At 40.1% G+C, this 26,746-nt stretch overlaps 2 protein-coding genes and 1 non-coding gene across 3 annotated transcripts in view; 1 reads left to right on the top strand and 2 right to left on the bottom strand.

Annotated features, from left to right (window-relative positions):
- Positions 1-26,746, bottom strand: part of LOC136331937 (zinc finger protein 420-like) — a 108,224-nt gene that overhangs the window by 67,207 nt on the left and 14,271 nt on the right. The gene's annotated exons all lie outside the window — the stretch shown is intronic.
- On the top strand, positions 550-693 carry LOC136332604 (U4 spliceosomal RNA). The gene has a single exon (XR_010730784.1). It is a non-coding gene; the product is annotated as a U4 spliceosomal RNA (small nuclear RNA).
- LOC136331941 (zinc finger protein 724-like) lies at positions 16,676-19,545 on the bottom strand. The gene is given in 1 exon segment (XM_066271117.1): positions 16,676-19,545. A coding segment is annotated over 1 exon segment (1,164 nt). The 5' UTR covers positions 19,423-19,545; the 3' UTR covers positions 16,676-18,258.

Here is a 26,746-nt window from a genome sequence, read left to right on the forward strand (position 1 = left end):
TGCTTTCTGCTCCTTCCCCCTTCTCTCTCTCTCTGTCTCTCTCTTTTTCTGTTTCCTCTCTCTAAAAAATGAATAAATAAAAAAATCTTAAAGCTTAAAGAAATAAAAAAAAAGCAAAACCCGCCTGACCAGGTGGTGGTGCAGTGGATAGAGCATCTGACTGGGATGCCGAGGAACCAGGTTTGAGACCCTGAGGTCGCCAGCTTGAGTGCAGGTTCATCTGGTTTGAACAAAAGCTCACCAGCTTGGACCCAAGGTCGCTGGCTGGAACAAGGGGTTACTCAGTCTGCTGAAGGCCCGCGGTCAAGGCACATATGAGAAAAGCAATCAATGAACAACTAATGTGTCACAATACGCAATGAAAAACTAATGGTTGATGCTTCTCATCTCTCTGTTCCTGTCTGTCTGTCACTGTCTATTCCTCTCTCTGACTCTCTCTCTGTCTCTGTTAAAAAAAAAAAAAAGCAAAACCCTTTATTTCTAAATAAAGAAACCTTTAGAAAGCTATAAAATATGGAGAGAAAACTATTCTTTAAACATTACAGATTAAGCTTTGTGCAGTGGCAGTATCATAGCCAATGAGGTTTATCAGAGGATAAATTATTGCTAATTGAAACCTTTTCTTAAACATTTCAGATTAAGTACACCATGTAAAGGAACATGCTGAGATAACAAATGAAAAACATCATTGTTTTTCCCTGAAGTAAACTTTTTTCCCTGAAGCAAAGCTGTTTTCTAAATATGAATGGTTAAATAATGCTGTATCTCTATTCTCACCAAAGGAGAACACTCCTGAATGTTTTATCATCATTTGTGATTCTAAAAACACAAATATATAAAGATCTCATCAAAAAGTGAAAACACAAAAGACAAAGTCCTGGGCAGCTTTCAGATATGTAAAAGAACTGCAGAATGACAGAATGACAATGATGACGAAAGCAGGTAACAGTGGACACTTTCCTACCTGTGGGCAGTGACTTGGTAAAAAACTCTATGAGATACAGAGTCATGAAATTAATGTGGTCAATTAGGAAATAAACTGAAAAATTTTTCTTCTTTTCCAAATGAGGGAGATAGACATTCTTCCCACATGCACCCCAATTGGAATTCACCTGGCAACACACATCCGGGGCCAGTGAACTCAAGCCAATTGAGCCATGGCTGCCAGACATACGGAAAGAGAAGGGAGATGGAGATGGGTGGAAAAGCAGATGGTCACTTCCCGTGTATGCCCAGACTGAAATTACACCCAGCACATCAACATACCATGCTGATGCTCTACCACTAAGCCCAATGGCCAGGGGCCATATTGGAATTTTTTTTTTTTTTTTTTACAGAGATAGAGTCAGAGAGAGAAATAGACAGGGACAGATAGACAGGAATGGAGAGAGATCAGAAGCATCAATCATTAGTTTTTCGTTGCGACACCTTAGTTGTTCATTGGTTGCTTTCTCATATGTGCCTTAACCACAGGCCTTCAGCAGACCGAGTAACCCCTTGCTCGAGCCAGTGACCTTGGGTCCAAGCTGGTGAGCTTTGCTCAAACCAGATGAGCCCATGCTCAAGCTGGCAACCTCCGGGTCTTGAACCTGGGTCCTCTGATGCTTTATCCACTGCGCCGCCACCTGGTCAGGCCATATTGGACATTTTTAGTCATAGTTTATACTAAGCAAGAAAACATTTTGAAGTGAAACAGAGAATTCAATTTCTGCACATTGGGGAGGTGCCTTGTGCTGAGATGAAGTCACTGAGTCTGCACTCTGTAGGGTCTTGTGGGAAATCTCCACAGGATTAAAAGTGACAAACCTTAAACATGACAACTCTCTGACCAGGTGGTGGAGCAGTGGAGAGAGCATCACTCTCCATTGCAGAGGACCCAAGTTCAAAACCCCAGGGTCATGGCTTAAATATGGTGTCACCAGCTTGAGCACAAGATAGTTGGCTTGAGAATGAAATTATAGACATGACATTGTGGTTGCTGGCTTGAGCATCAAGTCACTCAGTATACTGTAAGTGCTGTAGTCAATGCACAACTAAGGACTGCAATAAAGAATTGATGCTTCTCTCCTTCCTGTATGTCTGTCCCTATCTGTTTCTCTCCCTGTCTCTCTTACATCAAAAAACAAAAAGTAAACATGACATATGTTCCCAGGTTATAGTGGAATAACCCATTACATGGCCTTGGATGGGAACACAGCCAACAAGAAAAGAATGTTTTGCCAAGAGAATTGTTTTGTGACTTGAAGGTGGGTCACTGAAACAGGTCTATGTGACTGAAGGCAGTTGCTGGGCTTTTTCTCAGTAAAACATTCTCATAAGATTTCTGTTCCTTCCAAGGTTATCCCTTAAGATAAGGAGAGGAATGTTGTGGGAACCATAGAAGCAATAGCAATTGATGCCTTTTGATATTATATTGTTATTAAGCTACCATGCAGGTGTACTTCATGTATCTTTAAGTAAAAGTTATGCTTGATGTTATGCCAATTTCTCAGTAAACAAGTTTTTTGAAGTCTTGTGAATAAAAATAGGACACAGCTTGAACCTGGGGCCATTTTCCTGAGTGAGCGGTGGTCATTTACTAGTCCATGATGATTTCATCTGCTGATCTCTTTCTGTGCATCCCCGACTCACAACAACACCATGTATTTTAAAATTTCTGCACCCAATTACAAGATCTGTACCACTTCCTTCCTAAACTCCTACATGAAAAAGAAACAGCTTAGCTTAGCACACGTACCTCAGCTACGTGCACAGGTTTCCCAAGTCCCCACAGCAATGGAAGGGCAGCCAGATAATGCTGACCCACAAAGTCCAAGGGGAGGACTTTGGCACATACTGCTGTGATGACGGACGTTACTGGAGCAAAATCAGGAAACAGAAAAAATGCAGGAGCATGGGACGTGTTGGAGATCAGCTGTCCCTCTGACAACAGGAATAAACCCAGGATTCTCAAAGTTTCCACTGTAGTATCTTCCCAAACCACACTCTAAGGCAGTGGTTCTCAAAGTGTGCCAGGGCACACTAGTGCACCCTAGATTTCCAGGTGCGCCTTATGGTATTCCAGAGAAATATGTGCCTGTTGGGGACCAGAAAAGCAACAGAGTTTTTGGAGTTTAGATTTTTGGAGGAGAGAGCTGTAGGGAATTAGCTGTAAGCTGACAGTCTGCTCAACCCCCCACCTCACTTGTCTGACTAGGTCGCACAGGGCTGTTAAGCTGTGCTGCTGGATTGTTTACACTACGCCTCACCATGTTCCCGGGAAAGACTGAAGGCAAGTTTCTTCTAGCCTTTGTTTGGTGTAAAGTTAAGTTGATATGTATGGTGGGGGTTTTGGACTGATGATTAAACATGAGAATGAAATTATAGACATGACATGTCTTTTGAAGCCTTTTGGATTTCTATAAAATATGTGACTATCTAAAAAGCCTTTGAACATTTTACTATAATTTTCAACATCGTATTTATGTGAATTAGGATTTTCTACCCTCTACACAATTAAGAGTAAAAGGAAAGAAATTCTTCAATATACAGAGAGTTTGCCTTTTAAATATATGCCCAAACATTGAAGAAATTGCTAGGAAAGATCAGGCTCATGTGTCTCATAAACAGAAAAATGAAAAAACTTAACACATTCACGCAGAGACCTGCCAAATTTACTAAATATTACTAAGAATGTATTTATATATATAAAAATATAACGTTTTGTCATTTTTTATTTTTAACCCCTTTTTTATAATTGTAGAAAGCATAACTCAAAAAATGTAACAAACATGTTTTTAATGTCAGAATGAATTTAATTTTTTCATATTTTAATTACCATAAAAGTACGCTTGGACTTTATATTGTCTTCTTTATTTGACTTAATTAACATATTTCTCAGAAATTTGTATATACTGTGCCTATGATTATTTGTAGGATTTTAAATGCGCTCTGACTTCAAAAAGTTTGACAACCACTGCTCTAAGTTCTGTCCTCCTCCATGACCTTTAGATCTCTCATCTGTGTCATCTGCCTCCTCATCTCACCTACCTGGGTGGAAAAATAGTGTCTTTCTTTTTCACATTCCAGTGCTCCTACATTTGCTTCAGAAAGCAAGACATGCTTATTTTTAAAAAGATCATGAATTCTGATATAGATTTTACAATTTCCAATACATTTTGTACCCAGGTGAAAAGACATGGTACAATATCACAATGTTGTAATACTGTTTTCTGATAGCACTTTAATTGTTGTAGACAACACCTAAGTTTTTTAAAATACATTTTTTATTCATTTTAAAGAGGGAGACTGGTATATTAATCTTTTATTGCATGTGTTCTGACCAGACATTGAACCTGCACACTCTGTGCTTGGGAATGATACTCTAATCAATTGAGCTATGCAGGAAGAGATAAAACAAACTTCATTTTTCTGAGTTGAGCCAGTTGTGTAGCATGGGCACAGGTGTCCTCTCTCCACACACAGCATTTACATCAACTTGGCAACTTGGGTGTTCGTCATCTCCCACCTGGTTCTACAGCCTCACTGCTACTGGGATTCAGGTTTCTTTATTACAAAGCATCTATTAGAGTGACAGCACTGTCCTGTGTGTGCTCACTTCATGCAATGTCAGAAGAACACAGTGACAGGACATCACCTACTATTCAGATAAACACATCGGCAGAGACAAGAAACTTAGATGACATCACTAATAAAAAGTCAGAAACTTTTAATTTAGTGAGAGGAGTGGAGGCAGAGACAGACTCCAGCAGGTGCCCTGACTGGGATCCACCTGACAAGCCCACTAGGGAGCGAGGTTCTGCCTGATGGGGGCCCTTGCTCCCTTGCAACCACAGCCCTTTTTTACCACCTGAAGCAGAGGACATGGAGTAAGCTTCAGCACATGGGGCCAACTCGCTCTAATTGAGTCATGGTTGGGGAAGTAGAGAGTAAGAGGAAAAACAAGAAGCAGAGGGGTGTAGAAGCAGATGGGTGCTTCTCTTTTGTGTTCCAACTCATAATCAAACCTGGGATATCCACATGCTGGGCCAAAATCCTACCACTGAGCCAGGGCCAAGAATAATTTTAAAACTTTGATATAATGCTGTTATTGTCCAATAATAAAATGAAATACACTAAAGAAGATGAAACTTTGTGAGATTTCTGTAAATTTTCCAGCATTTTTCATTTGATTTCTCTATGCCACTACATCCCCTAAAAGCCATTCTTAAAATCTCTAAGGTTATATAAATAACAGTCCATGACCATAAAAAAAAGAAATAACTATAGTGGCTTTATTATTAAAGTAAAAGAGATAACTGCCTAGTGAGTTTCTATAATCAAGAGTCAAGAGTTTGGAAAAAAAAGTGTACAAAAATGCAATGTACAGAAAATAACATACACTAGAATTTTGTTGGATTTCTACTTGGCAAGTAACTTTATTAGCTTTGTTGAATTACCTATGTCGATGCACTATTTACATATCCTTATAAAGACATGCGCACACATTTCTTTATTTCTCAGTCCTCTTACTCCTACATTACATCTTCAGGTTACTGAATATATGCAATTGATTTTTGAGTTTCAAATTGTGGAAATTTGTTTACATTGACTTAAATAAAAAAAGACATGAAATAATACGCACAGGCTCAACAGGATAAAAGAACATCCTAATTATACTAGGGTGGATTATTTATAATTACTACAATTTGTGAAGCAGAGCACTGTGATACTGGAGGGTGAGCAGCAGTTACAGAAGAGACCACAAGGCAGATAAAACAGACACATGGATGACTCACAAGCCCTGGAGGAACAGCACAGCCTGCCTGAGTCTACCCGTGGAGGCCTCAGCAGGATGCTGGAAGAGAGGATCAGGACCCAGAGCACAAGAAATGTTTGAGAAACTAAAAACCAGAAATACTTTGTGAAATGAAGCAGAAAGAAGAATCCAAACTCAGACTCATGTAGTCACTTGAATCATGACAGACACTTGCCATGCAGTGAGGAAATTATGATCTTCCCATCATGTAACTCTGCACTGGGTGAGTCTATAAATCAAGGGGACCTTTCATGCCTACTTCACACCATTAACAATAATCGATGTCAGATAAACTACAGATTAAAATGTGAAGAGAAAAACAACTATGTTTTTATAGCAAAAATGTAGAATAACATTTTGATAGCTCTGTGGAATCATGGGTTTCTTTAAATGGATATCAAACCATGAACTTAGTGAAATAAAATGGTAAATTGGAGTCCACTGAAATTAAGAACTATTTTTCATAAAAGCAAACAGTGTGCAACATGAAAACCACACAATGAGACACAGAGGGAGAAGATATTAGATATTTCCAAATGAAATAATAGATCAGTACTGAGAATATTTTAAAAATAGGTACAAAAATTGTAAAATGAGAGAAGAAAAAATGGAAAAAAGCATACTCTAACATGCAAATTACACACATTGATATACAATGTACCTTTGCCTTTGAAATGTTCCTCAGCTCCATAATTCATCAGTCAGTTGATATTAACCTACAGCATGCTACAAATACGTACACAGAATGACTAAAATATAAAAGGAGAAACACCAACTATTGACATGGATGTAGACTTCCCGTGACACTCATATGCTTGCGATGGTAATGATAATGGTGTGGCCATTGAGGGAAAGTACTTACTGGAATCTTATAAAACTGAGCAATCCAGAAACAGCCTAAACATGCCAATTCTCCAGCAACATTTGATAGAAAGTGTATCCTTTATTTCTTAGTTTGTATGGACACTATTGTCAAAACTCAGTTAACTGTATTTTTGTAGGTCTATTTCTAGATCTATATTGTACATTAAGGTATGTGTCTATCTTTTAGGCAATTCCAAAGTCCCTTTATTACAGGAAACTTATGGTAATATTTGAAATGTGATCATGAGAGTCCTCCATTCTAACTATTATGTTTCAGAATTTATTGGTTCTTTAAATTCTTCTGGCTTTTTCATATAAATTTTAAATTGCTTTTCAATAATTAAAACTTAAAAACAAAAGCAAAACTTAAACTTAAAGTTCTTTAACTTAGTGATGCTTTAAAATTGTCCCTGAAAAACTTACTGTGGAAAGTGGAGATTTAGTGGTTGACTGTATCTCCCCTGGAAATATTAGGATTGTTATATCATTATAATTCTAAAATTCAAGCCTGACCAGGCTGTGGCACAGTGGATAGAGTGTCAGACTGGGATGTGGAGGACCCAGATTCGAGACCCCGAGGTCACCAGCTTCAGCAAAAGCTCATCTAGTTTGAGCAAAAAGCTCACCAGCTTGGACCCAAGGTCGCTGGCTTAAGCAAGGGGTTACTCAGTCTGCTGAAGGCCCGCGGTCAAGGCACATATGAGAAAGCAATCAATGAACAACTAAAGTGCCACAACAAAAAACTGATGATTGATGCTTCTCATCTCTCTCCATTTCTGTCTGTCTGTCCCTATCTATCCCTCTCTCTGACTCTCTCTGTCTCTGTAAAAAAAAAAATTCTAAATCTCAAGCACCTAAATATTTCATTTTAGGAAAAAGAATTTTACATTCATAAGAGGACAGGCATTACTTCTCACAGAAGTATTTCACCTTTTCGGGCTATAACTAAGTATAAATATTTTGTTAATCAGATCCATCTGTAGAAGGGTTGGTCCCACTGAACATTAAGTTAAATTTCCACTGAATACACTGGGGAACAAAATTTTTGTTGCATCCACAAAAACACTTGTTCTTACCTAATTCAAGTGTGCTGATCTCAAATCTGACATTAGTTTTTCTCTGTCAGCTACAGTTTTTTGCAATTCAAGATTTTAGGTTTTCATCTTATTGTAAAATTTTCAACATTTAGTTTAACATAATGAAGTAGAATGTCTTCTTGGGCATCATCTTTGTGAAAATATAATAATTTATATAATGCAATAAATACACTAATACAATAAAAGATATAATTGCATCAGAATTTGTCTAGAATTTTGAAATAGAATATATTAAAATACTTATTTTAATCATAAAATTTGTGCAAAACTTATTTAAATTCTATTCAGGCAAAAATTTGCATTTGTAGCTCTTGCATTTGTGTACTTGTTGAGGACAATCTCATTTGATGCTCCAGCAGTAGTCTGCTCATCGCTAACAGCTTCAAGATTTTCGGGAAACTTATCAAGGTGACTGTTCAGGAAGTGAATCTTAATGCTCATGTTACATCCAATGTCATGGAATGCCAACAGCATCCTTTGAGCCAGAAGTTCATAGTTTTCTGCTTTTTTATAGTCAAGAAAGTTCTTTGTAACTGCCACAAAAGACTGCCATGCTGCTTTCTCCTCCTTATTCATCTTCCTGGCAAATTTTTTGTCACGTATGATTGTTCGAATTTGATGTCCATTGAATATACCTGCTTTTTATCTTCTCAAAAGACAAAGCAGAAAAAGCAGAAATAATATGTTTAAATCATTCCCTTTCTCTATTTAAAGCCTGAGCAAACTGCTTCATTAAGCCAAGTTTGATGTGAAGTGGGGGAAAAATAATTCTGTCTCGATTAAGTACAGGTTCAGTCACAATATTTTGCATCCCTACTTCCAGAGCTTCATGTTTTGGCCACTCCTTCTGTATCCAGTGTTTCTTCCAAGTTCAGCTGTCCCACAAACACAGAAAGCAAAGATACTTCGTGAAACCTCTCTGTTGTCCTAGCAGGAAATTTACCATTTTAAGATCCACACAAATGATCCAGTTATGCTCCTCATACTTCAATAAGTCGAGGACAATTTTTATGTCTTTATAATCTTCTTGCAGATGAGTTGAATAACCAATTGGAACCACTGCATAAACATTACCATTGTGTAGGAGAACACATTTCAGATTCTGTTTAGAGCTGTCAAGAAATAGCCTGACCAGGTGGTGACACAGTGGATAGAGCATCAGACTGGGATGCAGAGGACCCAGGTTTGAGACTCTGAGGTCACCAGCTCGAGCACGAGCTCATCTGGTTTGAGCAAAGCTCACCAGCTTGGACCCAAGGTTGCTAACTTGAGAAAGGGGTTACTCAGTCTGCTGTAGCCCCACAGTCAAGACACATATGAGAAAAGAATCAATGAACAACTAAGGTGTTGCAACAAAAAACTAATGATTGATGCTTCTCATCTCTGTCCATTCCTGTCTGTCTGTCCCTATCTATCCCTCTCTCTGACTCTTTCTCTGTCTCTATAATAAAATTTTTTTAAAAAAATAGCCTCCATTCTGTTGGACTATAAGTGGTAACACCTAGCTGGCTGAGAAGACTACTGATATCATGACAGTAAACAAAGTGTTTGTCTTCAGAAATAAAGTCTACAAAAATTTGTTCATGCTTTTTGAAATGTGATACTTTAGCTGACTGGTGAAGTACATTCTTTTCTTGAAGCCTGGAGGCTAATAACTCAGCTGCTTTCTTTGATAGGTCCAAATCTCTTCCTAAGTCATTCAATTTGGGTTGGCTACACTGCTGAGGGGTTAATGACTGCTTGGCATCAGAAGAAGACTCTTCAGATTCTGCAATCATTTCCTTATGCATCTTATCAAAATATACTTGATCACCATGTTCACTTTCTTCGACCTTAGAAGAAATAAAACCATTGAAAACTAGAACAGGGAGTGTCTCAGAGTGTGGGATAGGTCGTATTGCTGAAGGAATATTAGGATATACGATCATATGTCATTTTTTCTTGCCAATGCCCTTTGTATGGATGAGACAGAAATAATAGTCACTGCTATGGTCCTTAGGTTCATGCTAAACCATGGGAATACCAAAAGGCATTCCTTTGTGTTTACCTTTTGTCCAGTCACGAAGCATTTTCTCACAATTATGACATACAATATGAGGAGCCCAATTCTTGTCTTGATCGCCAAGGGCAACTTGAAAATGGCAATATATGCACGTGTCACAAATGATGGAATATTGCGCCTTTGATGTTGAAGTGTGTAACAGCCACATATATAAAAGAAGGTGTCTATTCTTACATTTACACCTACTCGAAGAAGTCATGATTCAATCTTAAAACAAAATAAGAGGGTGTTGTTTTTTTTTATCAGATAATACTTTTTTGCATTTAAAAACAGGTACAATTATGTAAAAGTGATGTTTGTAAAACATAAATTGCCTTGTGATTATGTTCAATGCAAGAGTCGTTGCCCTTTAACTCCAATTTAAAAGCCAATGCATACCATTAACTAAAAAAAGAAAATTGCATAAAAACTAGATGTTTCAGCGATGCAGATATAGAAAATGTTCTAAAACCTTATGCAACAGAAGATGAAAAAAAATTGTTCCCCAGTGATATTATCACACTGACACAAAAATAAGATGCTTTTTACTCTACCTTCAGATGTGGGTCTGTTTCCATTAGTGCCAGCACATGCCTATGGAGCCCTAGAATCAGACCCAGGGAAAGGTGCAGAAATAGAAACTCTTCTTTTCTCCCACCAGAGCTGGAAATCCTCTGCTTTTTCCATATCTTCACACATGGTAACAACAGGCACCAATTATCACAAATGTTTCAGATACTAGGGCTCTTCTTGAAATCTCCACCACAATCTTCAGAATTTTAAGAAATAAGCTCTCTATAAATAATTGGTGTGTTGATGTGATAAACTCATAAAGTAGCAGAGTCTTGGTGAAGTCTGTGCCTTCTCTATGCTAAGAGGATTCTGGTCCCAGTCATAAAGCTTGTCTTTGTGACCAAGGGTCTGCGACGAGTTCTGCATAATCCTGGAACCAGAGGAAGATGTGGGTCTGTGCCTGCTTGTTTATGTGTTTTATCCCCATTAATTGTGCTCAAATATAGTTCCTCTAAACTCCAGTATTTTCACATTACATATGCAGCAGTGTTAGGATCCCACACTGCTCTCTCAGACTGCAGAGTTCTCACTGGTCCCTCCTAGGCCATCTGCTTGAGGTTCACATTCCAGGAAACCAGGGTCACTCTTAACCCCCATCTGCGCCATGATGCCCAGAACAGCACTGGACAGTCGAAGTCAATTATTTATGACCCAGGAAGGAGCTGAAGCTGAGGATGAAACCTGCACCTCTGCCTTCTAGGTGCAGCAAGTCACAGGGGTGTGTGTGGTCTCCATAAAAGTAGAAACTGGGAGCACTATCTGTAAGGCCCAGTGGGAGAAGCACATGTCCCATGAGCCTGTCAAGGAGAGACCTGCCCCATCCCATCACAAGTACTGATTCCATGTGTCAGGGAGGGTCTCAGCCCCACCTTCTTGAACAGATGGAAAGTGCCTGATGTGAACAGTGAGCAACATGGGAGAAATACGTTCTCTCCCGAGGCCACCAAAAGATTTTGCTGAACTGAGAGGGAGAATGTAGCACATACCCCAAAGGGAGAGGGAACTCTGTGTTAAAGGGAATTATCGTTTCATATACCACAGGTGTGGACAGTTGGTGCCATAATACTAATGACACTGTTATCCTCAGCCTTTGAGCCAGAAAAGTTGGTTGGATCTCGGTATTTCACTTACCTTTATGAGATTTTCAAATTTTCAGAAGTCAAAGTAAAGCAGTAAATGGAACACATTATATAGAAACATTTCTTTTTTTGTATTTTTCTGTATTGAGAAGCGAAGAAGTGAGACAGACTCCCATATGTGCCCAACTGGGATCCACCCAGCAAGTCCACTACGGGGCAATGTTCTGCCCATCTGGGGTGTTTCTCAGCCATTCTAGTGCCTGAGGTAAAGGCCATGGAGCCATCATCAGCGCCTGAGCCAACTTTCCTCCAGTGGAGCCTTGGCTGCAGAAGGGGAAGAGAGAGAGAAAGGAGAGGGGGAAGTTTGGAGATGCAGAAGGGCACTTCTCCTGTGAGCCCTGACCAGAAATCAAATCCAGGACATACATACGCTGAGCCAATGCTCTACTACTAAGCCAACTGGCCAGGGCCGATAGAGAAGCATCTTTAGTGGAGTTCCCATCAAACCTGCTCTGACCTGCCCAACAAACTCAATGAATTTCCGGGTATCTAAAAACTGTTTTCCATGTTGACTCCACTAATAGTCACCTGAACCACTTGGGTGAGCTAAGTATGAGTACTGTTACCCCAAAACTTTTGTATATACAGTTCATGATTGGATCCCTCACTAAAGCACAATTCTCTGCACAGCAGGTTCCATAGAAAATAACATTTTTAAAAATTTAATTATAATTTTTAGATTTTATTTATTTTTAGAGACAGAAGAGAAAATGAGGAGCAGGAAGCATCAACTCTCACATGTGCCTCATCCAGGAAAGCCCAGGGTTCTGAATCAGTGACTTGAGCATTCCCAGATTCATACCTTATCCACTCTTTCACCGCAGGTCAGGCACATTTTCTCTTTTTAAAACAATGTTTTAAAAATTTATCTTAGAGGGGGGGAGAGAGAGAGAGAGAAGTGAAGAGGGAGAAGAGCAGGAATCATCAACTCACACACGTGCAGTGACTTGGAAAGCTGGGGGTTTCTAACTGGCGACCTCAGCTTTTCAGGTGGATACTCTATCCACTGCGCCACCACAGGACAGGGTGAGACTTTCTCTTTCCCTTCAGTCTGTCCTCTAATCTGAAGAGGGTCTCTTGTGGACAACATATGTATGGGCCTTGTTCTCATATCCATTCAACCTGTGACTTTTGATTGAAACATTTATTTCTATTTTAGGTAATAATTGGTAAGCATATAATTTTTGCCACTTTATTTTATATTTGATAGCCAGAAATAGAGAAAGGACCATTGAGCTATATGTTCCCTGGTTGGGGGTCAAACACACTGCCTTGCATCTGGATGAGGCTCTTCACTGAGCTAACTGGCTATGGAATCATTTTAGAATTCACTTATACCTTCATAAAACAAAATTTTTAACTTCAATTAACATCAACAGCGAGACCTTTTAGGCAGAAAATCAACAAGGAAAGAGTGATCTTAAATGATACATTGGAAAAGATAAACTTGAGGTTCATCAAAGCATTTCACCCCAAAGTAGTACTGTATATACATTTTAGCCAGACCAGGGGAGGCACAGTGGATATAGCTTTGACCCAAGATGCTGACAACCTAGATTAGAAAACCTGAGTTCGCCTGCCTGAGTACAGGCTCACCAGCTTGAGTGCAAGGTCACTGGCTTGAGCATGGGAACATATACATGACCCGCTGGTCACTCACTTAAGCCCAACGGCCACTGGCTTGAGACAGGAATCACTGGTTCAGCTGGAGGATCCCAGTAGAGGCAAATATAAGAAAGCAACCAATCAGCTAAAGTGCTGCAATTACAAGATGCTGCCTCTCATCTCTCTTCCCTACTTATTCCCATCTCTTCCTCAGCTTAAAAAAAAATTGCATGCATTCTAGACCTATGAAGACAGAATGCCCTATAAACACAGAGTTTGTCAGATTCTGTTTCCTAATAGTCACACACAAAAAAGACAATATAAGAATAATGTGTATCAATACACCTCAACATCCCTCATTGGACTCCTGGGAAATGGAACAACTCCTATTAATCTGAGGCCCTGTAGTTTTTCTTGTAAAAAACCTAAAGCTTTAAAGACACTGTTGCTGTTAATAAGTGCAAGACACAAAACATCAGTAGATGCATATAAATATGAACACTGCATACAGAGAGACTATAGCTGTCAGGAACAGAAAAGCAGCATCCAATATCTAGTTTCAGTGATGCTGGTGATTACCAGGGAAGGTGTGTGCACAGGAACTAATACCAAACAGCTCATACAGATGCAGGTCAAGACACTGGAAGAACCAACAAAATTTGATGCTTCCACTTTTAATTCTTCCCACCTGAAATTCTGACTAATGATGATGAGTCACTTGAAATACACTCAAGGCACAACAGGTGCCAATGGACATACCTCTGGCCAGGCAGTGAACATAGAAAACTTCGCAAACACTAAGGATAATGTTTCACCAGACTGGTGCTGCCAAAGAGGATAGTGCACGAATCTGGGACACTGAGGTCCCTAATTTGAAACCTCATGGTTGCTGGCTGAAGTGCAGGATCAAAAACATAATCTCAAGGTTACTGGCTCAAATCCAGGGGTCACTGGATTGGCTTCAGCCCCTCAGGCCAAGACACATGTGACAAGAAATCAATAAACAACTAAAATAATGCAACTAGAAGTTGAAGCTTTGCATCTCCCTTCCTGAGAAAAGCAATTATGATCTCCAGATTCCACTAAAAGGAATGACCAACAGTTGCCTATATTTATAACTGAGAAACCTTTTAAACTTGTCCTGGTTCCATGTAAGTGATGCAGAAGGAAGTAACGTAACACTGAAATATATAGGATTTTAATGCAAATTAAGACCAGGAAGACCATTTCAATTTTCAAATACACAAATTCCTTCCATTATTTAACAAAAATCTATATTCACATTAAAACACAGGGGACAGCACTAAAACATGAGTTGGGGGCTACATACTTTGGGAAATATATAATGCAAAATGATTATGTAGTTATGACATGTGTCATGGTATTAGATTTCAAATTATAAATCAAAAACTGCAGGTTTTGGGTGGCTGACGAGGGAAAGTAGTGAGATGCTATTGCAATAGAACTTCAAAGGAAATAGCCGAGATTTCTGTAGCTGAGAATAAAAATAAAAAATCAGAAAAAAATAGAAAATGAGAAACAAAAAAATATTTTATTAATTTTAGAGAGGGAGACAGTCTGGAACATTAAACTGTTACTTCATGTGCCCTGACCAGGCATCAAAGCTGCAGCCTATGGCCTTTGAGACAATGCTCTAACCAACTGAGCTATCCAGGAAGGGATAACACAAACTTGATTTTCCTGAGTTGAGCCAGTGGTGCAGCATGGGAACACAACCTCGCTCCACATGAAGTGTTCACCTCATCTTGGCATCCTGGGTGTTAGCCATCTCCCACCTGCTAGTACACCATCACTGCTACAGGGATTCGAGTCTCTTTATTACAGAGCATCTGTTAGAGTGACAGTACTGTCCTGTGTGTGTTCACTTTATCCAATGTCAGAAGAACACAGTGACAGAACATCACCTAGTATTCAGATGAACACATTGGAAGAGATAAGGAACTGATTTGGATCATTTCCAAAAAGTGAAAATAATTTTTTAATGTAGTGAGAGGAGGAAAGGCGGAGACAGACTCCCACATGCGCCCAGACTGAGATCTACCAGGCAAGCCCACTAGGGGGTGATGATCTAGCCATGTATGGCCTTGCTCCCTTGCAACAGAAGGTATTTTTTAGTGCCTAAGGCAAAGGTCATAGAGCCATCCTCAGCACCTGAGGCCAACTCACTTTAATTGAGCCATGGCTGCAGGAGAGGATTGGAGAGTGAAGTGAGAGGGGCAGGGATGGAGAAGCAAATGGGTTCTCCTGTGTGTTGTAACTGGGAATTGAACCCAAGACATCCATACACCGGAGTGTCACTCTACCTCTGAGCTAACAGGCCAGAGCCAAGAATAATTTGAAAATGTTGATATAATACTGTTATTTTCCAATGGAAAAATGAAATACACACTGCACCTAGAGAAATGGTGGCATGAGATACTCCCCTTGAATCTTCAACACATTTTTCAACTATCTGCAAAGAAAAATACACAGATGAACCTGAAAATATACACACACCAGATAGACAAAAGTATGATTGCCCGAGAACACGGGTCAAAGATAAAATCTGCTCATAGAAGAAAAAAGCCAGAGGACTGAGATTTTCTTTCCTCACAGATGTGAGGGAGGGAGGCACTGTTAGTGCAGGCTTTGTCTAGGAGCCGGGAGAAGAGGGGAGTCTAAGGGGAAGCAGCTGCAATAAGGGAGCCAACCAAGACCAAGAGCAGGGCAGTTTTCTGGCCTGTGCCGCACCATTTGTTATTGCAGATGCTGGGCGACCACAAAACCTGCGGCGCACTCTGAAGAACTGCATGCAAATAGCTGGTGGAATTAGCCTATGGGGCAATAAGCACACTTGATGGGCCCAGGAACCCTGCGGTGTTTAGCTTGTGTGGCACAGAGGTGCTTGATTTGCATTCCACGCCCCACCTGCTCCTGAAGCTCAGACACTGGATTGCAGTGCGCAAGCTCCTGCCCTGCCCAGAGCTGTGCTTTGTGGAGTATCACAGGAGGGACGAGGCTGTGTTACCCCAGCCTCCTGCTCCCACATTGCTCTCTTTGCTGTGAGAACAGTGGCGGTGGTGGGCCTTTGTCAGCTGGGCCTCTAGGCTGCACTCTTGTGAGAAGTTGGGGTGCCCAGGCACTTGATCCCCTGCTCTATAGGATCAAGGGTGGAGGGGTACCAGAGGACACCTAGTTGGCCAATGCTAGAGCCATAAAATTGAAAATTCATAACAAGCCTCTGACCAACATGACTGTGGCCCTGCCAGCAGCATTACAACAGCGATGCCTCAGCAGAATTCTGCTCAAGAATATCACTGAGGCAAATCTTGAAGTACAGCGACCCCTACTGGAAAAGGGAATAAATGACATCTCAAAAAGGAAAAAATTTTTTTCTGCATTATCTTTCTTTTTTTCCTTTTTCTTTTCTCTTTTTCCCATGTGAACTTCATTACCCTTAGTAATATTTTTTATTTTTGCAATGGTTCCATTTCTGACACTTTTTATTTTCTTTCTCCCACCCCCACCCCCCACCCTTTCCTCTCTCTATTGGGTATATACCCCCAAAACCAAAAAACAAGGGTAGGTAGACACATGCAACCTCATGCTCATTGCAGCATTGTGGCCAAGACATGGAAACAACCAAAATGCCCTCCAACCAAATGCCAAACAACCAAAATGCCTTTACTCCAGGATTGAGTAAAGATGTGGTACATATTTACAATGACATACTACTCAGCCATAAGAAATGTTGACATAGGATCATTTACAACATGGACGGACCTTGTGTAAGGTCAGTGGGCAATGGGGGAAGGTCACGTGAGGAACCAGACCCAAGAACTCTGGCTGGAACTGTCCACACCCACGTGCGCCAAAAGAAACTTCCCAAAAGTCCTTTAGAAAAGAGCAACTGTCTGCCAGCCAGTGAGACTTTGCCACGTCATATCAACTCGCCTCCACCCTAGACAACCCTATAAATTTCCCCCATGTGACTTCTCTGGCCCCTGTCCCCTTGGACCAGAGAACATCATCCGGGATGCGCTGTACTAAATAAAGCTTTTGCTTATCCACACTTTGTGGCTATGCCCTTCCTTCTTTCTTGGTGGGAAAAATTATCTTACACCTTGATAACATTATACTGAGTGAAATAAGTAAATCAGAAAAAGCTAAGAACTGTATGGTTGCATATATAGGTGGGACAAAAAATTGAGACTCATGGACTTAGATAAGACTGTAGTGGTTACCAGGGGGAGGGAAACAGAAGAGAGGAAGGGGCTAGGGGGAGGGGCATAAAAGGAAACAAATATAGGGTGATGGAGGATGATTTGACTGGGTGTTGGGTATACAGCATAATCGACTGACCAAATGATAGGGAGATATTTTCTCTAAATCTGTATACTGTGTAAAGCTTTCCCATATTCTTTATGTCTGTTCCTCTTCTATCCAGTATTGTCAGATACTCAGTAAGATATGTATAAAGACAAAGACTTTCTAACATAAATTGCATTTTAAGGCTTAATTCTCTGATTGTCAATGTGGCTTAAACAAAGTTTAAAACTTTTGTTAAATTACTGATTTTTACTGCACATGTCCATCCTTAATTCTGCAATGTTTGCCAAGTTTTCAGCACAAATAAATGGCTTTGCAACATACTTTACAATTACAAGGTGTATCTCTGGTATGTAGTCTATTGCTCAGAAAGATGAGAGAAATCATTTCAGGTTTTGCCACAACCTCCGTATTTGTAAGGCTTCTCTTGAGAATAAATTTTTGAAGGTAATATTCCCCTGCCAACCAAAAACCTTCTTACACTCTCTAAAAATGTAAGATTTCTGTCCAATATGAAATCTGTTATTTTGAATAAGGTTTCAGGATTGGCCAAAGGCTCTGCCACATCTTCTATATTTAAAGGGCTTCTCATCAGTATGAAGTCTCTGATGTTCAGTAAGTTTAGAGGAAAACCTAAAGTCTTTGCCACATTCTTCACATTTAAAGGGCTTGTCACCATTATGAACCCAATGCTGAGTACAATTTCATGATATTCCAACGGCTTTGCCACACTTTCTACATTTGTATGATTACTCTCTTTTGATTTTTCTGATGTAGTTAGCTGTGGCTATCACATCAAAGCTTTGCCACATTCTAAACATTTATAAGACCACTCTCCAATGTAAATTTTCTAATAGTAAGAGCTAATGAACTTCTAAAGGCTTTGCCACATTCACAACATTTCTATGGTTTTTCTCTTGTGTGAATTCTTTGATGTTTATTAAGAGTTGAGGAAACATTAAAGGCTTTGCCACATTCTCGACATTTGTATGGTTTCTCTCCTGTGTGAATTCTTTGATGTTTATTAAGAGTTGAGGAAACATTAAAGGCTTTGCCACATTCTTGACATTTGTATGGTTTCTCTCCACTGTGAATTCTTTGATGTACAGTAAGGTGTGAGTTCAGGATAAAGTTTTTGCCACATTCTAAACATTTATGAGACCGTTCTCCAGTATGAATTTTGTGATGATCAATAAGAGCTGATGACCTTCTAAAGGCTTTGTCACATTCTCTACATTTGTATGGTTTCTCACCTGTGTGAATTCTTTGATGCTCAGTAAGAGTTGAGGAATCATAAAAGGCTTTGTCACATTGCCTGCATTTGTATGGTTTCTCTCCTGTGTGAGTTCTTTGATGCCTATTAAGAGTTGAGGAACAGCTAAAGGCTTTGCTACATTGTCTGCATTTGTATGGTTTCTCTCCTGTGTGAGTTCTTTGATGTCCAGTAAGGTGTCCTTTCTGGATAAAGGTTTTGCCACATTCTAAACATTTATGGGTCCTCTCTCCAGTATGAGCTCTCTGATGTTTAGTAAAAGCTGATGAACTTCTAAAGGCTTTGCCACATTCTCTACATTTATATGGTTTCTCTCCCGTGTGAATTCTTTGATGTACAGTAAGAGTTGAGAAATGGGTAAAGGCTTCGGCACATTCTCTGCATTTATAAGGTCTCAATTCATTGTGAATATTTGTCTCATGTAAAGCATGACATAAATGCCAATTAACTGTTTCACCAAATTCTTCATATTTAGAAATGTTTTCTTCTCTACATACTTTCTTAAGTCTATTTACACAGAATATTTCACTGAAAGGCCTCTTACATAAATTATAAGTGTAACATTCCTCCTCATTATAAATATTCTTATCTTCAGTGTGATTTGAAGATTGCTGAAAAGCCTTGATAAATTTACTTTGTTCATTTGTTATCTCCAGAACATGAATAACCTGATGATTATTAGAATATGACATTTGGTCGAACATTTTTCTGTGTTCATAATGGTTCTCTGGAAATGGAGTCTTCTCACTTTGATTATGAATTGATTCTTGTTTAAAGTTTTCCCAATGTTCATTGCATTGATATCTTCTGTCTCCATTATGTGTACTCTGGTAATCATCAAAGATAGATATGTTTTTAGTGAAAGGTATAATTTCATTTAACATGTATACTTATTCCCAAATAACTACTCTGTGATAAGTATTAAACCATGTTGGCTGTATAAAATTTGCTTTGAAGTTTGTGAGAATTATAGACATTAAAATGAAAAATATAATTTCTTGGTGGAAGGACAAGGATTCCTTTTTAAAGGCATTGATAAACTGATCACATAGTAATTTTACATGTGCATGATAAATCTCTAAATGTTAGAAATCATTGATTGAAAGTTTAATCTCATCATACATTTAAAACAAATCAAAAGATTATCTATTCCACAGATTATAAAAGTTTTTAGATTTTCCAGATTTCTTTTCCAAGAACATGCAATAGTAAAAAATTTTTTTTGATGTTTTTAAATTTATTTATTTTAGTGAGAGGATGGGAGTCAGAGAAACAGAGTCCCTCATGTGCCCAACTGGGATCCACACAGGAAGCCCACTAGGGGGCAATGCTTTGCCCATCAGGGGCCGTTGCTCCATTGCAACCAAAGCTCTTTTAGATCTGAGATGAGGCCATGGTGCCATCCTCAGTGCAGGGGCCAACTTGCTTCAGTGGAGCCTTGGCTGCAAGAAGGAAAGAGAGAGACAGAAAAGAGGGGGAAGGGTGGAGAAGTAGATGGGTGCTTTTCCTGTGTGCCCTGACTGGGAATCAAACCTGGTACATCCACACGCTGGGCCATTGCTTTACCACTGAGCCAAGTGGCCGGGGCTGCAATACAGCCATTCTTTGAGCACCTGAGAGAGAGGCCATGGAGACATCCTCAGCACCCAAGGCAAACTCTCTCTAACCATAACCATTCTAGACATGGCTGTATGAGGGGAAGAGAGAGAGAAAGAAAGTAAAGAAAGAGCAGAGGTGGAGAAGCAGATGGTTGCCTCTCCTGTGTGGCCTGACCAGAAATCGAACATGGCACATCCAGACGAGGGACCAATGCTCTATCACTGAGCAAACTGGTCAGGGCTGAGCTTTATGTTTAGAAACTAATTGATATGCAACATAACTAACTTAAATAGAAGTTTTCTAAATGTGAAATATTTTTTACCTATTTAGAAAACAAAGAGTCACAAATAATTGTCCTGTACTAACCAGATACCTCAGTTGGTAGAGCACCATCCCAAAGCAGAGAGGTTGCTTGTTCCATTCCCAGTCAGGGCACATGCAGGAGCAGCTTGATGTTCCTGTCTCTCTCCACCTCTTTCTCTTCATCTCTTTTGTTAAAATCAACGTGATGAGTTTTTTTTTTCTTTTTTGAGAGAGGTAGGTAGTCACAAGAATATTGAGCTGCTCCTATATGAGCCTTGACCAGGAAATCAAAACAGTAACATCTGTGCTCCAGGACAATTTGCCAACCAATCAACCTATCCTGGCAGGTCTTAATTTATTTTTTTATTTTAGAGAGATAGAGAGAGACAGGGAGAGAGAGATGAGGGAGAAAAGGATCATTCATTTGTTGTTCCAGCCTGTCGTCCACTCACTAGCTCTTTCCCGTGGGTGCCTTCACCAGTGATGGAATCCACAAACTTGTTTCAGAATGATGCTTTTAACTAATTGAGTGAACAGGCTAGAGTGCAATAACTATTTTAAAAATTAATAATAATAATTGTCCCACTGAAGCCAAAACTCTCCCTTGGTTTTTCTATCATCTCAGTATGCAGAGGTTGTAGGCTCAATCCCTGGTCAGGCACATATAAGGAAAGATCAATGTCCTGGTCTGTCATGGTTTTTCTCTCACTCTCTCCCCATTATTATTTTCTTTTTCAGAGACAGAGAGAGAGTCAGAGAGAGGGATAGATAGGGATAGACAGACAGGAATGGAGAAAGATGAGAAGCATCAATCAGTTTTTCATTTTGACACCTTAGTTGTTCATTGATTGCTTTCTCATCTGTGCCTTGACTGCAGGCCTTCAGCAAACTGAGTAACCCTTGCTCAAGCCAGCGACCTTGGGTCCAAGCTGGTGAGCTTTTGCTCAAACCAGATGAGCCTGTGCTCAAGCTGGCAACTTCAGGGTCTCGAACCTGGGTCCTCTGCATCCCAGTCCGACACTCTATCCACTGTGCCACCACCTGGGTCAGGCTCTCCCCATTATTTTTTCTGTAAATTAATTAATAACAACAAAAATAATTGCCTTAGGTTAGCTTTGTTTGTATTTATATTGTTTCTACTTACTACTCTTCCTAAAATCCCAAGGCTTTCATTAAGTGTGCATTATCAAAACCACACCTTTCATATCTTACCAGTATTGTTTTGGAGAAGAAATCTTCTATTCCTGGCTTTTGTAACAAGGCCTTGTTGTCTTCAGATGACTCAGCTAAAAGACACAAAATAAATAGACTTACCAGCAATTATGGACATAATTACATTTTGAGAACTCCAAAGGAAGTTCAAAGCAAGACCAATAAAAGTAACAATGACAAAAAGTCACATAAGAGAAGAATGAATATTTCCTTCCATTACTGACAATTATCTGCTGAAACACCCAGGCACACAATGGCGATATGAACTGGCTGCTTCACAGTTTCCTGAAAGACTGTTTCTGTTCTGCATGACACAGGGCGCCAAGAGAACAGCAGCACAGGGTGAATGCACTGTAGACTATTTTAATTGTTGAAACACACAGAGACTGCAGTACTGAAAACAGATATCAAAAACAAAAAAGCATGACCAGTAGTGGTGCACAGATAGACTGTCAACCCGGGTTGCTGAAGTCCCAGGTCTGAATCCCCAAGATCTCTGGCCTGAGTGTGAGCTCATATGACTGGAGTGCAGGCTCTAAAGTTGAACAGCAAGGTCATCAGACCAGACCAGGTGGTGATACAGTAGATAGCACATTGGACTAGGACATGGAGGACCCACGTTAAAAACCCCGAAGTTGGCCTGACCTGTGGTGGCACAGTGGATAAAGCGTCGACCTGGAAATGCTGAGGTCGCCAGTTCGAAACCCTGGGCTTGCCTGGTCAAGGCACATATGGGAGTTGATGCTTCCTGCTCCTCCCCCTTTCTCTCTCTCTCTGTCTCTCTCTCCTATTCCTCTCTCTTTCCTTTCTAAAATGAAAAAATTAAAAAAATAATAAAATAAAATAAAAACAAAAACCCTGAAGTTGATGGCTTGAACTCAGGCTCATCTGGCTTGAGCAAGGTTCACCAGCTTTAGCCCAAGGTCACTGGCTTGAGCAAGAAAGGGATCACTGGGTCTGCTGTAGACCCCTGTTCAAGGAACATATGAGAAAGCAATCAATGAACAACTAAGATGCCAGAACAAGGAATTGGTGCTTCTCATCTCTCTCCCTTCCTGTTTGTCTGTTTCTATCTGTCCCTCTCTCTGTCACAAAAACAAAACAAAACAAAACAAAAATCCACATCACTAGCTAGAGCATGGGCACTCAAGTTGGACAAATATAAAGGTCACAAGCTTAAGAGTGGGGTTATAGGCATGACCCCATGGTTGCTGACTTAAGCACAAGGATTGCTGGCTAAAACCTCAAGGTTGCTGACTTGAGCAAGAAGACACTGGCTCAGTAGAAGCCCTCTTGTCAAGGCACATATGAAAACCATTCAGTGAACAACTAAAGTGACTAAACTAGGAGATAACACTTGTCATCTCTCTCTCCCTTGCTGTCTATCACTCTCAGTAAAAAAAACAAAACAAGGTAGAGTATCATCTAAAAAAAAAGATCAAGAATGCGAGTATAAATGTGAAGAAATAAATGGATGATAAAAAAGAATGAAATATTAGCTTTTGCAGAAGTATGGACACACATAGAAAATATTGTGCTAAGTGAAATAAGTCAGGCAGAAAAACACATGTACCATTTGATGTCAATTATCTGTGCAATCTAAAAAAACAATATAAATGAATAAACAACCAGAAACAGACCAACAGGTACAGTGAATAAAGTGATGACTGTAAGAAGGCAGGGGAGTTGAAAGTCTGGGTCAAAAAAATGAAGCAGCTTGACCTGTAGCAGCACAATAGATAAAACGACCTGAAATACGTCACCAAACTGAAACCCTGGACTTTCCTGGTCAAGGTACATAGGAAGCTGATGCTTAATGCTCCTGCCTCCCCTTCTCAAAAAATGAATAATAATAAAAAAAGAATAATAAAAAATAAAGATGAAATGGCCTAATTAGGTAGTAATGCAATGGACAGAGCATAGGACTGGGATGCAGAGGAACCAGGTTCAAAGTCCTGAGGTTCTGAGATTAAGTGCAGGATCACAGACATGACCCAAGGGTCGTTGGCTTGAGCAAGGGTTCACTAATTCTGCTGTAGTCCCCTGGTCAAGACACATATGAGAAAGCAATCAATGAACAATGAAGCTTCCGAAAGAACTGATGCTTTTTGTCTCTCTCCCTTCATGTCTGTCTGTCCCTCTCTGACAAACACATAAAAAAAGATAAAGCAATTAAGGGCACATTTAAAAGATGTAGGCTGTAATCCACTACACACAAACACACACACACAAACACACAGAAAAAACTTTCATTTCTATAAAAAGAAAGTGAAAGGTTAAAGCTGGGGTTTCAGTCCAATGGGGAAAAAGAAACCCTATGGTCAGTCCCTTTGACAACTGGCAGGTTGATATAAACCCTGACTTGGTCAGACCTGGAGAAAAATCCAGCTGGACCACCTTTACCCAAATGAGATAACTGAGAGGCTAAACCCCTGCCTGGGTCAGTGGGTAGGCACTAGGAGAGCTGAATCTAACACTCAAGTCTGGTACATTCCAAAAGCAAAATTTATTTAATATGCCTGGGTGCGAGCATGTCAAGACAGACCAAAGCTGTGTCAGTGACGGAAAGGGTCGGAATCATGTTTTAATACATTAGTCAGTAGTCTTGCAAAATGCCACTGACATCATTGACTGTATAGAAACAAGGTAATTTTTTTTCATATGTGAATTACAGTGCTGCCAAAGTTTTTCCAAATTGTTTATTTCCAAACTCAACTGTTTAAAGGAGTTCTGGGTGAGTTCAAAAGGTCCCGGGGAGACGAGGCTGGCTAAGGCTTCAAGCAAGCCATTCGCCCTCCTCCTACAGATTTACACTGGAATGCAGGCTGGCTGACCTATCAGAAAATAGCGCCTCTGGGCCTCTGGCTAGGCTTTTACAAACAACTATTGTGTTTTAAATGCCCCTAATTGTCAGGTCTCTTTTCAAAGTAAGCTTCCCTGACATTTCTGCAAAGATAAACATCTTGCTACCTTCCAAAAGGAAGACCAGAAAGCCTTTAAGTGAGTGAATAGCAAGACAATTAACAACAACCTCACAGTGGGGGATGAGAATGTTCTATTTTGAGCCCAGGTATAAATAAAATTTGGTGAAGGGAATTTGAATTTTAAAGGATGGCTCTGGATTCAAAGGTGCTTGAACCAGAACCTTATAGAAACCATTCAAAAGTTGTAAAATAAAGAGAGAATAATCTTTAAACATCCCAGATTAAGGACACACCATGAAAAAAGAACATGCTGAGAAAGTAAATAAAAAAACTCATTGCTTTTCCCTGAAGTATACTTAAATTAAGGAAAAAATCCTCTTCCTAAATATGAAGTGCCCAATAATGCTGTATCCCTCTTTATACTATTGATACAAAGGAAAAATCCTGCATGTTGCATCAACACTTGTGAATCCCAAACCACAAATATGACCAAGATCTTATCAAAAAGGGAAAACAGAAAAGGACAGTGTAAGGCCTCTGGCCTCCACCATGGTGGCCATGCAAGTTCCCACTGTATTCGACAGACGGTGAAGCATCAGTGGAGCTAAAAGTTGGTGGGCCATTATGTTTACTAAAGGCTCGTTCCGGCAGACGAGCAAACACACAAGGACCCTCTCTTCCTTCTTATTCAGTGGCTCTCAAAGCCCTGACACATTCTCCGGTTTCTCCTGAAATCAAAGGCCCCCACCACATACCTCAGCACTCTCTCTCTCCCTCTGGATTCCTCCTCAGCAGCCTGCACTCCATTGCATACTTTCTGCCCTCCCTTAAACAGACAGGGGCAACAACACCCTTCTTCAGTAAGCATTAGCCTTACAACGGCCCCTCCCAAGCAGGAAGGTAATCCACAATGTGCAATCTACTGCCCTGAGGGCAAGAATCCACAGAGTTACCCTTCACCATTGCAACAGTAAGGCAAAATATAAGTGAGAAAACCTAATAAACACCTATTTTAAACTTATTTGCCTGACAGACACAGTCCTGGACAGCTCTCAACAGCACAAGAGTCCTGCAGAATGACAGTGATGACAAAAGCAGGTAACAGAGGACACATTCCTATCAGTTAAGCAATACTCAAAGGTCACCTATGACAGTAATTTATTGAAGGACTCTGAGATACATAAAAACATGAAATTACTCTAATGTGGACAATTAAAAATACAGACTGGAAATATTATTTTCTTCTTTTTCAAGTTAAAGGAGGGCAGATAGACAGATTCATGCAAGCAGTCCGATGAGATTCACCTAAAAACCCCATCTGGGGCTGGTTGAACCATCTGGGACCAGGGTTAAAACCAAGCTATTTTTAGTGCTTGAGGTGGAGACAACACAGTGTCATCCTCAGCACCCAGGGGATGATAATACAGTGGAACCAATCAAGACACGATTTCATAAAAGACGGAGAGAGAGAGAGAAAGAAATACAAGGGAAAATAGGAAGGCTAGAGAAGCTGATAGCCATTTCCCCTGTATGCCCTGAGTGGACTCTAACCCAGGACATCCACATGCCAAGCAGACCCTCTTCCACTGAGCTAAAGGGCCAGGGCTTAGACCTCAAAGTTGTAAAGATAATTCTTACTAAGCAATAAAACATTTTGAATTAAAGCAGAGAATTAGATCTTCATACTTTCAGAAGATGCTCTGTGTAGTGAGGAAATTACTGAGTCTCCACTCTGCAGAGTCCTGTAGGAAACCTCTATAGTATTAGAAATGATAAATCTGGCCTGACAAGGCAATGGCATACTGGCTAAAGCATCATACTGGGATGCAGGCTCATCTGGTTTGAGCAAGGCTCACCAGCTTCAGTCCAAAGTCACTGGTTTGAGCAAGGAGTCACTTAGTCTGCTGTGGACCCCCTGGCCAAGGCACAAATGAGAAAGCAATCAATGAACAAGTAAGGTGCCTCAACAAAGAATTGATGCCTCTTATTC

This window comes from Saccopteryx bilineata, chromosome 3 (assembly GCF_036850765.1).
Source record: "Saccopteryx bilineata isolate mSacBil1 chromosome 3, mSacBil1_pri_phased_curated, whole genome shotgun sequence".
In the NCBI taxonomy this organism is placed as follows: Eukaryota; Metazoa; Chordata; class Mammalia; order Chiroptera; family Emballonuridae; genus Saccopteryx; species Saccopteryx bilineata.